At 43.4% G+C, this 12513-nt stretch overlaps 1 protein-coding gene across 2 annotated transcripts in view; it reads right to left on the bottom strand.

Moving 5' to 3' along the window:
• NBAS (NBAS subunit of NRZ tethering complex) overlaps window positions 1-12513 on the bottom strand; it is a 655156-nt gene that overhangs the window by 439836 nt on the left and 202807 nt on the right. For both annotated transcript variants that reach the window (XM_075861089.1, XM_075861091.1), the window contains exons 24-26: window positions 8383-8568; window positions 5341-5514; window positions 438-571 (exon numbers count right to left, since the gene is read on the bottom strand). In XM_075861089.1, the coding sequence (XP_075717204.1) occupies window positions 438-571; window positions 5341-5514; window positions 8383-8568 (494 nt within the window). The remainder of the gene's footprint in view (window positions 1-437; window positions 572-5340; window positions 5515-8382; window positions 8569-12513) is intronic.

Here is a 12513-nt window from a genome sequence, read left to right as displayed (position 1 = left end):
GCAACCTTAATAGTTACATAGCTGCTATAAGCACCAATAAATGGACTAGAGGACGTGAGCACCCAACCGCCCTACCACCACCAAATTGCCACCCCCTCATTGATAAGAAAAATAATTGCATAGAAGCGAGTCAATTTTACAGCTTTGTAGAATGACTGAGAAGACTGAACAGTGCGGGTGAAGGGGTCATAAGTGACAAACTAATTCCCAGCCTCTTGATTGGCACCTTGGAAAGTTGATAATTCGGTGCCATTGCACCCGCTCATTCCTATAGTAGTAATCTGTCTCCGCAGATTAGTTTGAATGATTGAATGCTGGTCTTTAGTATAGTTAGGTGAAAACCCAAACCCATCCATAATATTTTGGAGATATCCACAAAAAACTATTCCATTATGCAAGTAGACTGACGTCACTGTGCATAGGTGAACTTCCCTTACCCGTAGCCCCTCTGTGGTAGGCATTCAAGGATGTCATAGCAGAGGAAAAGCTGGTCATCTCGCTCACAATTGTAGATGGACTCTAGGGCGATTATCATGAGCTGGTCCTGATCAGGGATTAGTTTTTGTTGGCACTAAAATTAAAAAAACATAAACGTGAATAAAATAGTAGAATAAAAATAATCCCATAAAAAGCCTTTAATTCATGTTCTCAAATTCCTGCTAATAAGACATGTTGAAGGGAAACTTGAGAGAACTGATACACTGCGTTATGCCTAGTGCAGGGACTATCTAGGGACTTACAGAAGTCATGCAGCATTCCCTTCAGACCCTGAACCAGGCATAGCACAGTGTATCAGTCATTTCCTGCAGTGTTTCTCTAAAGAGAACCTGTCACCTCTCCGGACATGTCTGTTTTAGTAAATAATTGTATTCCCCATGAAATAACATTTCTTGAGCATCTTTTATTAGAACTCTACGTTGTGCCGTTCCTCTAATAGTCACCCTCGAAATGTATGAATAAAATGACAACTGGGTGTTACCAGTTGGGTGTGTGTCCCTATATTGTCTGATACAGTCCAATCAGTGCTGACAGAGTGAGGCCAGATTCAGACGAACGTGAGCGTTTAGTGCGCGCACAAAACGCTGCGTCTTGCGCGCGTGGCAAGAGCGTGTCAGCTCCGTGTGCCCTGTTCATATGGATGCACGGCTGCGTGCTTTTCGCGCAGCCGCCATCATTATGACACTCCGTTTGGATGTTTGTAAACACAAAAGCACGTGGTGCTTTTCTGTTTACATTTATTCTTTTACTGCTGTTGCGCGAATAACGCTTGTCCCACGGAAGTGCTTCCGTGGGGCATGTGCGATTTTCACGCACCCATTGACTTCAATGGGTGCGTGATGCGCGAAAAACGCAGAAATATAGAACATGTAGCGAGTTTTACGCAGCGGACTAACGTTGCGAAAAACTCACAGACAGTCTGCCCTGCCCCATAGACTTGCAAGGTCCGTGCGACCCGCGTGAAAACCATGCGGGCTGCACGGACGCAAATCACGTTCGTGTGAATCCCCCCTGAGACTGTTTAGGGACACGCCCCTTTAACAATGGGAACGGTGACACCCGCCAATTTATTCATACATTTCTAGGAGGAATAACAGAGGAACAGCACAACACAGAGTTCTAAGCAAGTATTTTCTTTCATGGGGAATACAATACATAGACATGTCAGGAGGGGTGACAGGTTCTCCTTGAGTATCTATAATCTAAGATTCCAGTTATTTCCAATTATCCAGTCCCATTAATGCCGCAAGCATGCTGGATTATCAGATTTTTACTGTAGTGATCAATGATCATAGCTTTCTTCTCTATAGTATAATGAAGCGCACACATGCATTTAGTGAGGTTTAGATATATAGAAGTATAGAATCATTCTATTACACACACGACAAATGATAAACTAGCCGATAGCCCTTCTTGCATTATAAAAGACAAGTTTCTATTTCCAAATCTTCTGATTTGCATAAAATTATCTCCCTTAACAATTATAAGGGTGAAATATCTCGACGTCAAATTACTTAATCAAGGATTAAAGCAACTCGCGAAATCTTTTAATCTCAGCACCCTAAATGATGAAGATGAAATATGATTTATTGTTACCACATCGGTAGCGCGGCCTCATTTATAACGTGAACATGCTGTCGCTGCTTAATTATGCAAAACTGTTGCTAAGCTATGAAAAAAAAAACTTCTTATTATACAGCGTTCTCACGCTGCTCACAGCCCAAATCAACAGCTCAAATATTCGGCTTCTAAATAATTATTGTAAAGACCCTCGAAGAAGCAGAGGCTGACTAAACTGCATCCTCCCTATAGGTGTTGTAGACAAGGAAGGTAAGGATGTCTTGGCGGGATATCTGGTTTATTGCTGACATGACTAAGGAGCACCACAGGTAAAGGTTGGGTAGCAAAGCAAATTCACCTTTGCCAATTAAAAGTTGGCCACCATTTGTTTCATTGCACGGGTCATCTGTGAAAGGGCATTTTACCCCAGTCTGAGCAAGGCTATGATAAATGTCTTACTTCTCCGCGATTTGGGGGAATAGAAGGGATAGCCTGTTGTAGGGAAGTGAAAGTGGACAGGTGCAGTTCCCTGCATGGCCAGTAGAGCCGCTGTGCTAGGGATATGCCATCACTTTATGGGAATAACCCTATAAGATGTATATATGACTTAAAACCTTCCCAAACACAGTCTTCTAGGGTACAGAGAAGATTCTCCTGTTCCTTATAATGGCCGAGATGGTCACAGAGGGGAGGGGAATATATAACCAGGATTTTTGTGGGTCCTTGGAAGGATGCTAATACGTGTTTTCGTGCCCTGTAGTTCATTGACAATAGAGCATCGTGAAATAAGGGGAAAAAAATGACTTTTCTGGTAGCAGCAATAAATCAGAAGCTACAGAATAAATTTCTTAGGCCAAGGAAGAATTTAACCAGTCAATTGACAATAAATATGAGGGACATCAACACCGGCTGTATGGAGATCCCCAGCTTCTCTGGTGGCCAATCATGCTCTTTAGTGGCTATAACAGCCTCCACTCTTCTGGGAAGACTTTCTACAAGATTTTGGCGTGTCTCTGTGGGAATTTTTGCCTATTCATCCAGAAGAACATTTGTCAGTTCAGACACTGACGTTGGATGAGAGGGCTGGGCTCACAATCTCCATTCTAGTTCATCCCAAAGGTGTTGGATGGAGTTGAGGTCAGGACTTTGTGCCGCCAGTCAAGTTCTTCCACACCAAACTCCCCCAACCATGTCTTTATGGACCTTGTGCACTGGGGCGCAGTCATGCTGGAACAGAAATGGGCCGAACCCCAAACTGTTCCAACAATGTTGGAAGCTACAATTGTGTAAAATGTCTATTTATGCTGTAGCATTAACATTACCCTTTACTGGAAAAATTGAGCCTTTGCACAGGTCTTGTGCAGATGTTGCTTCCAGAGGCAGTTTGGAGCTCTGTAGTGAGTAATGCAACCGAATACAGGCAATTTTTAATGTGCCACGTCAGTTTGCGTGGTCTATCGCTTTGTGGCTGAGCGGTTGCTACTCCTACTTCACAATAATAGCACTTCAGATATAGCAGATCAGAAATTTCACAAACTGACTTGTGGCAAAGGTGGGATTCTATGACAGTGCCATGTTTAAGTCACTGAGCTCTTCAGTACGACCCATTGTTTGTCTATAGGGATTGTGCCATGCCCATGGCCGCGGGCCATCAGGCTCACCCACCTCTTGACGGCCGCAGCCATGGATCTGCGAGTGCCGGCCCCAGCCTCCCCCTCAGGAGACGCCAGCGCTCACTTCTGCTTACCTTGGCCGGGTCCCGTAGGGTGCTCGCGCACGCTCGTGCCTGCTCTTAAAGGCGCGCGCACCTGAGTTAAAGTAAAAATTAGCCCAAGAGCACCCTGGACTATAAGAGGGGCCCAGCCCCTTCCTGCCTTGCCTGAGCGTTGTTGTCCTACCTTAAGTTTGTCTAAGCAAATGGTCTCCTAGTGTTTCCCAGTTCCCAGTGTTTCCGGTTCCTGCTACCTGTAACCTGTATCCCGTACTATCCTGGTCAAGCGCCATGTTGAGCTGAAGTTGTGCTGTGCTGTATACCACGCCTGGTACCTGCCTGCTGCCAAGTCCCAACCGAGCCGGTCTTGCTACTGTCTGAGCTACCACAGGTACACTATACAAACTATAGACTGTGACCTGTTGGCCAGCTGCCATACCGTCAAGGCGGTACGGCCCAGTGGGTCCACGTACCCATGTGACAGATTGTATAGCTGCGTGCTTGATTTTTTGCACCTTTTTGCAATAGTTGTGGCTGAAACACCTGTAATCAACTAGGAGGGATGTCCACATACTTTTGGCCATAGAGTGTATATTATTATTTTTCAGTATGGACAAGCTGAAGAGGGTTTGTCTCCTGACATATTTTAGTAAATACTTGCATTTCCCGTAAAATAACAATTCTGAAAAATCTTTTCTTCTAACTCTATATTATGCAGTTCCTCTGTTGTTGCTACTGGGAATGTATGAATGAATGACAACTGTGCATAACCATTCCCCACGTCAATAGAGCATGTCCATACACAGTCTGACACTGTCTAATCAGTGCTGACCTTGTCAGATTGTGTAGGCACACACCGTATTGACAAGGCGAATGGGAACATCAGGTTGTCATTTTTTATTCATACATTTTCAGGAGGAATAAACAGAGGAATGGCACAATGCAGAGTTCTAAGAAAAGATGTTTGAGAATTGTAAATTCATGGGGAATACAAATACTACGGCAGACACGTCAGGAGAGCGGACAGGTCCTCTTTAAAATGTTATGTTGCTGTGATATAATTTTTGTTTTTTGTATGTGTCGCATTGGTGGATGAGCCTGTACACATAAACCATAATCTCTGCTGATATTCGTGAATTTGGAAGAAGTAAATATGATAATGATGTTTGACTTCTCGCACACCTATAAAATATTCAGAAAGCTAAAAATATTTACACAGCGCCAAAATAGCTGTACAATTACCGAATACTTCAGCTTGCTGTAGACGGCAGTGACAAGAGGTCCTGGCAGCACAGCAACAAGTACAGCTTCTCTGATACTTTTGATTTTTCGGCTCATACACTCTTTGCGGTGTTTGTTTTATTTTGTATGCGGTGACAGAACGAAGTGATTTTATTTCTTCTTAAACACTGCAAACAATGTTTAAGCAAATAAGTCACCGGGAAATTCATGAATAGAAATGAGCATCAGAAGCTCAAGCCTGTCATACCCAAGAAAGCTCTTATATCCATATCCGCAAGTACAGTGTCATGAAGCAAAGCGAGAGATAAAGCAGTGGAACGTCAGCTTACATCAGGCTTGGAATGCTGAAAAATCTTCAGGGGGAATTTAAGGTCGCCCTTCGCCAGGGTTACTATATATCCTTTCAGCAGAGTGCTCGCCGCTCCCGGAGTTTGAGCCTCACAACGATGAAGGAAAGGAACCATCCACTGGTAGGCGTTTTTCACGTAGTGTTCTTCTGAAGACTAGAAGACATCAAATCATTAAAAGGTTTAGAAAACTTATTTTTCGAATAATTTTTATTAAATAATTTTTGGTTAAAAGATGAGGGAGAACCCTCGATCAGGACCTCCATCAATTCGAGGAGAGAAGCTACAAAGAAAACCATGTTATGCTTCATTTGACCTGTGGTGGCGCTGGAGTAAAATGAAATGCTTGCAACCATGTTCTCCTGCCTTTTTTTATTTGATCGCAGGGACTCAACAGCATGGTACCCTGTCATCAGCTTATCTTTGGGGGGGGGGGGCGACTAACAAAAAAGGATTGACCAAAGCAGACAAGCGATCATGGCTCAAGGATAAAAAAGAAACACATCGCTATACTTATTGGGCGTTAACTTATTAACATTACTTGCCACTTCTGTGTGAAGAGACCGACAAATTTATAATTTACGCCATAAAACTGCTGAAAATTATAGTCAAAATACACGCCAGCTCCCGGTTGGCGTAGATTTAACTCTATGGGGCATAGCAAGGTATAGGCCTGTGCCGGGCCCTTACCTCCCCCCCACCCCTTTATGTTGTTAGTTAAAAAAATATGTATACTCAGCTCTCCGATCCTCTCCTCTTATCACTCCAGAGCTGCTCGTACAATGGAATGACGATGTGCAGTGTCAGGATGTTATATGTGAAGCAGCACTGATGACGTTGCACATAAGGACTGGACGCTGGCCGGAAGAATGGAGGGACACAGAGTGGAGAAGGAGCGGTGAGGTGAGTATATGATTTTTTTTATTTTATGGGAAAAGGGGGCGGAATGGATGGCGCAAGGCCGCAGTCTTTGTGCCACATTTGTGGCGAACGACCCGGCCGAAAGATGTGACACATTTATGAAGAGGCTTTCGTCTCTTTATAAATGTGACGGAGTTTACTCTCATTTTTCTTTCTTTTAAGACAAGCGCATGAAACCCCAGTCTTAGAACATTCAAGATATTGGGGGGGGGGGGGGGGGGGGGGGGGTTTGTTGAGTGTTAATAGCAATAAAAGAGGATAGTAAATAATTTGATTGCAATTTCAGGGAGTCTGTCACAAGCATAGACATTTCACTTAGGGAATCCCTCTTTTTGGTGTCCTGAACAGGAGTGTCCCCCTCTATGTAAATTGAGCGTCTTGTACAGTACTTTAGAATGTAAGGTGCCACCGATGTGGCCACGTGAGCCCACTTCAGATGTGTAAAATGTTCAGTTTACATAGTGGTGGCACTTTCTTGGGTGAAAAGAGGTTAGGGTGACAGACTGATCTCTACATAAAAGTTGAGCAACTTTGCACATGCTTTTCCTTATTGTTTTTGTTTCATTTTGAGTCATGGTTATATATGTAATCTGATCTCCCAGAATGCACTGCTCCCTGATCACAGGAAACCAGAATTGTATTTAGCTTTAGGCATAAATAGAAATAATTATCACTTCTCGTTGTCACTTTTACACAAATGGCCGCGACAACAAAACCTGAGAGATGCCAACGTCTGAAAGTGTAAAACACAACAAAAAATACTAACATTACAAAACCTCAGCTTGTGTTCCAACTTTTGAGTATTATTAATGCATGGTTTATTGTTTTCGTTTCGGGTGTGAATCCCCTTATAAACCAGACAGGAAATATGGAAATCAAGTTTTAACAAAACCTTACATCAGTTTTTCCATTTAAGCTTAAAGAGGCTCTGTCACCAGATTTTGCAACCCCTATCTGCTATTGCAGCAGATCGGCGCTGCAATGTAGATTACAGTAACGTTTTTATTTTTAAAATACGAGCATTTTTGGCCAAGTTATGACCATTTTTGTATTTATGCAAATGAGGCTTGCAAAAGTCCAAGTGGGCGTGTTTAAAGTAAAAGTCCAACTGGGCGTGTATTGTGTTCGTTACATCGGGGCGTGTTTACTTCTTTTACTAGCTGGCCGTTCTGACGAGAAGTATCATCCACTTCTCTTCACAACGCCCAGCTTCTGGCAGTGCAGACACAGCGTGTTCTCCAGAGATCACGCTGTGACGTCACTCACAGGTCCTGCATCGTGTCAGACGAGCGAGGACACATCGGCACCAGAGGCTACAGATGATTCTGCAGCAGCATCGGCGTTTGCAGGTAAATCGATGTAGCTACTTACCTGCAAATGCTGATGCTGCTGCAGAATCAACTGTAGCCTCTGGTGCCGATGTGTCCTCGCTCGTCTGACACGATGCAGGACCTGTGAGTGACGTCACAGCGTGATCTCTCGAGAACACGCTGTGTCTGCACTGTCAGAAGCTGGGCGTTCTGAAGAGAAGTGGATGATACTTCTCGTCAGAACGCCCAGCTAGTAAAAATAGTAAAAACGCCCCGATGTACGCACATAATACACGCCCACTTGGACTTTTACTGTTAAACACGCCCACTTGGACTTTTGCAAGCCTCATTTGCATAAATACAAAAATGGTCATAACTTGGCCAAAAATGCTCGTTTTTTAAAAATAAAAACGTTACTGTAATCTACATTGCAGCGCCGATCTGCTGCAATAGCAGATAGGGGCTGCAAAATCTGGTGACAGAGCCTCTTTAAATATCACTGAGGAAGGAATGACGGGAAGCTGAACCTATATAAGACAGAAAGATTTATGTGTTTTTAATAACTTCTAAGGATGAGGTCACAGGTAGCGGTTTGCAGTTTTGCCGCGGTTGTACAAAACATTGCAGCGTAACGTAGCGAAAAAAAACAACACACATTGTGTGGCCTCACCCTGATATTCAGTTTGTCTCCACACGTCCAAAATATTGCAAAAAGTAATCTAAACAGTAATATGATATTTGACCGGCCCATTGAGATTACAGCTTAGTCAGTTTCTCCACTAATATAACCTACATTTTCCATAAGAAGCTGCAGTTTCTCAATGTCCTTGATCTGGTGCAGGTCTTTCAGGGTTAATGACATATCAGTGTTTGCCTCGTATACAAGGATCTCCAATGTGACCAGATCATCACAAAGTGGCTCCAAACCAGGAATATTTTTCTCTTTTCCCAAACGTACCAAAGAAAGCGCCCCATCCACCTAGAAGGCACCAGAAATGACATCTAGTAAATAACATTTCATATCAAATGTAACATCGATAAATCTCAAAGTAGTTATTTTATTTTTTTATTTTTATTAATAACTGATATTTAAAGGGGTTTTCCCACGATAAAGATTTATGTCATGTCATAGCAATAAAAGGACCTAAAAAAAGCATCTAAAAGCTTTGGATGCACAACGACACAGGGTCACCCGTAAGTTCTAGTAAAATCGCTGCATTACTATGATTTGGAGGCAATCTCAATGTTTGATTATGGGGGGAAAAGTTGCACAACAACCACAAGAATTCAATTGTCAAAATACGCCTGCAACTTTTTCCTTTATAGGAAAACATTGCGGTCGATTTGCGATATTGCCGTAACCGGCAGACCCTTGGAGCCCTAGCCTAGAAGAAACTCTCCATCATCCTGCACAACATACTTACCGGACAATGAACGATCCAGCACTTAGGAATTGACCGCCATCTGGCATTATATAATGCAGTGGGAGAGCAAATTTTTTTAGTTTATAACAATACAAACCACCAGACTTTCTATTCTATAATATACGATGTCATTGGCTCCCTACAAAAGTATGTGAATCAGTCGAGTCACCCCAATTCCAGCAACTGTGAATGTTCGACACGCATTTAGCGGCGATTCACAGGTATTGCCGCCTCTTCTCCCATTGAAGTGAATGTGAGAACAGGCTGCAATACCTGTGAATCGCCGCTAAATGTGTGTCCAACATTCACAGTGAGCAAGAACAAACGAAGGGTAAGAAGCGCTGCGTTTGATTTTACACAGATGGGACATGTGACCGCTGCAGCCTGTGACTATCTGTTGCGGGTTTTGCATCCCTATTGAATTCAATGGGGAAAACCTGCTACAGAAAAGCAACGAAAACACAGCATAAATTAAGATGCTGCGAATTTAACCCCTTAACGCACCTTGACATAAGTGTAGGTCAAGGTGCAGGGGGAGAAGTATGGAGCACGCGCACCATACGCTGCGGTTGTCAGCTGTGTATTACAGCTGACACCCGACACTAACGGCCAGGAATAGCGAACGCACTGCTCCTGGAGTGTTTAACCCCTGGCCGTCAATCGCGACCGCAGCATCTGAGGCCTAAGGAAGGCCCCCAGGACCCCCTTCACTCTGCCTTTGTTACAGCAGCCTGTAAAAATGACTATACACTGGAATACGTTAGTATTGCAGTGTATTATACCAGTGATCCAACGATCACTGGTTCAAGTCCCCTAGGGGGGACTAATAGATTGTGTGTAAAAAAAAAAAAAAAGTGAAAACGTTTTTAGTAGTGAACAATTTCTTTCCTATTTTTCCTCTGAAGTAATGTCAAAAATAAAAAAAATAAACAAAATTGGTATCACTGCGTCTATAAAAGTCTGAACTATATAGTATTATTTATTGCACATGGCGTACGCCGTAAAAAAAATAAAAATACATAAAATACCACAACTTGATCAAAAAGTCGTATGCACTAAAAAACTGTACCAATGAAAGCACAGCTCATGCCGGAAAAATAAGCCCTCACACCGCTCAATCGACGTAAAAAATCAAAAAGTTATGGTTTTCAGAATCTGGGGAATAGTTTTTTTTCTAACAAATAGTTTTTTATTTGTAAAAAGAGTCAAACATTAAAACATTTCCATTGACCGAAAAAAAAAAAAAGTTATGGCGGGAAGTGTAAAACGAAAATGAGAAAATAAAAAATGGCTTTGACTGTAAGGCTGGGTTCACACGACCTATTTTCAGACGTAAACGAGGCGTATTATGCCTCGTTTTACGTCTGAAAATACGGCTACAATACGTCGGAAACATCTGCCCATTCATTTGAATGGGTTTGCCGACGCACTGTGCAGACGACCTGTCGTTTACGTGTCGTCGTTTGACTGCCTCGGCAAAGAAGTGCAGGACACTTCTTTGCAACGTAATTTGAGCCGTTCTTCATTGAAGTCAATGAAGAGCAGCTCAAGATTACGGGCGTCAAAGACGCCCCGCATAATACGAGGAGCAGCATTTACGTCTGAAACGACGCAGCTGTTTTCTCCTGATAACAGTCTGTCTTTTCAGACGTAAAAGCCTCTCATCGTGTGCACATACCCAAAGAGGTTAAATTCTGCAACGACGGTCAATTCATTAACGTTTTCGCTGCGTTTTTTTTTCCGCAGCATGGGCATGAGATTTTCTAAATCTTATGCACTTTGTTGCTGCTGTAAATGCTGTGGAATTTCCACACAGAATTCCGTAGCGTTTACGCTACGTGGGAACCTGGTTTTCGGCTTCGCTGCGAAAAGCAGAACTACAATAAAATTGCCTGGTTGATACAATACTTAAAATACAACACAGACCTATGAGAGCAGACCATAGAGGGAAAAAGATGGAGGAGCTGCACTAGGAAAACAAGTGAGAGTCACAGATTAAGAGGCGAGAGCAAGTGTAATTACATTCTAATACAGTGAAGATTAATTATTCATACAGCGCGGCTGCCAGCATTTCACCCATTCCAAAAGAACATTCGCACAACTTGCAATGAGAGAGAAATAAAAACTGGTCTTCCAATAATGAATAAAAATAAATGATTAAAAATCAAACCCATAATGACAGGGCTGGGAAGAGACCGAATATGTTATCGCTGGGGGGTTCCAGGCTCTAATCAAGACTTTTAATAAATGAATGCATTTTGCCAAATAATTGCTACAGTCTTTGCAGATTTTCGACATTATGATTTTTGGGTAAAGTCGGCGTATAATTTTAAAATAATCCAAACTGTTACATTGCCTGATCTTTATTAGATCATGTATCTGCCAATGTTGGAAAATAACCATTATACAATGTGACGATCGACTACATGAGAAGGAATAATGGAACACCAGATTGCAAAAAAAACAAAATCATTTTAGTTCCGTTCCGGTCGCCAATTACTAGACGCCGTGGGGCCGCTGGACGGCTACAATTTACACCAGTCAGGCGCCTACACAATGAGCCAGTACACCGGTTGAAATAAGTGATAAGAAACACACAGTAATATTTATCCCGGGAGCCCCCCACCCATCACCTGAAGTCTAGACAGAACTTTTCTATTGAAATGACGGCTAGTGTACTTTTTGTGTTTTATGTTTTGTTTTTTGTTTGTTTTTTTTTACAGAAGAAGGAACATGTATACCAGGGGTCTCAAACTCGGCCGGGTAAGTGGGCAAAATATACAAAAAATGGGAAGTGGACGGGCCGCATTACTTTCAAATTTGATACAATACAAAATTATTGTTAATCAATTAGTTATTTGAACTACTATAACACTATATTACTATAATACCACTAGGTTTAAAATTTGAGATATTTCTCCAATCCAGCTTTCCAGTTTAAGTGTCGCTAAATGCAGATGCTGCCGCAGAGTCCTCCGTAGATGCTGCCGCAGAGCCTTCCGTAGATGCTGCCGCAGAGCCCTCCGCAGATGCTGCCGCAGTGTGCCCTCCGCTGATGCTGCCGCAGTGTGCCCTCCGCTGATGCTGCCGCAGTGTGCCCTCCGCTGATGCTGCCGCAGTGTGCCCTCCGCTGATGCTGCCGCAGTGTGCCCTCCGCTGATGCTGCCGCAGTGTGCCCTCCGCTGATGCTGCCGCAGTGTGCCCTCCGCTGATGCTGCCGCAGTGTGCCCTCCGTTGATGCTGCCGCAGTGTGCCCTCCGTTGATGCTGCCGCAGTGTGCCCTCCGTTGATGCTGACGCAGTGTGCCCTCCGTTGATGCTGACGCAGTGTGCCCTCCGTTGATGCTGACGCAGTGTGCCCTCCGTTGATGCTGACGCAGTGTGCCCTCCGTTGATGCTGACGCAGTGTGCCCTCCGTTGATGCTGACGCAGTGTGCCCTCCGTTGATGCTGACGCAGTGTGCCCTCCGTTGATGCTGACGCAGTGTGCCCTCCGTTGATG

The sequence above is a fragment of the Rhinoderma darwinii genome, chromosome 4, assembly GCF_050947455.1.
Source record: "Rhinoderma darwinii isolate aRhiDar2 chromosome 4, aRhiDar2.hap1, whole genome shotgun sequence".
Lineage (NCBI taxonomy): Eukaryota > Metazoa > Chordata > Amphibia > Anura > Rhinodermatidae > Rhinoderma > Rhinoderma darwinii.
This window is presented reverse-complemented; position numbering and strand designations above follow the sequence as displayed.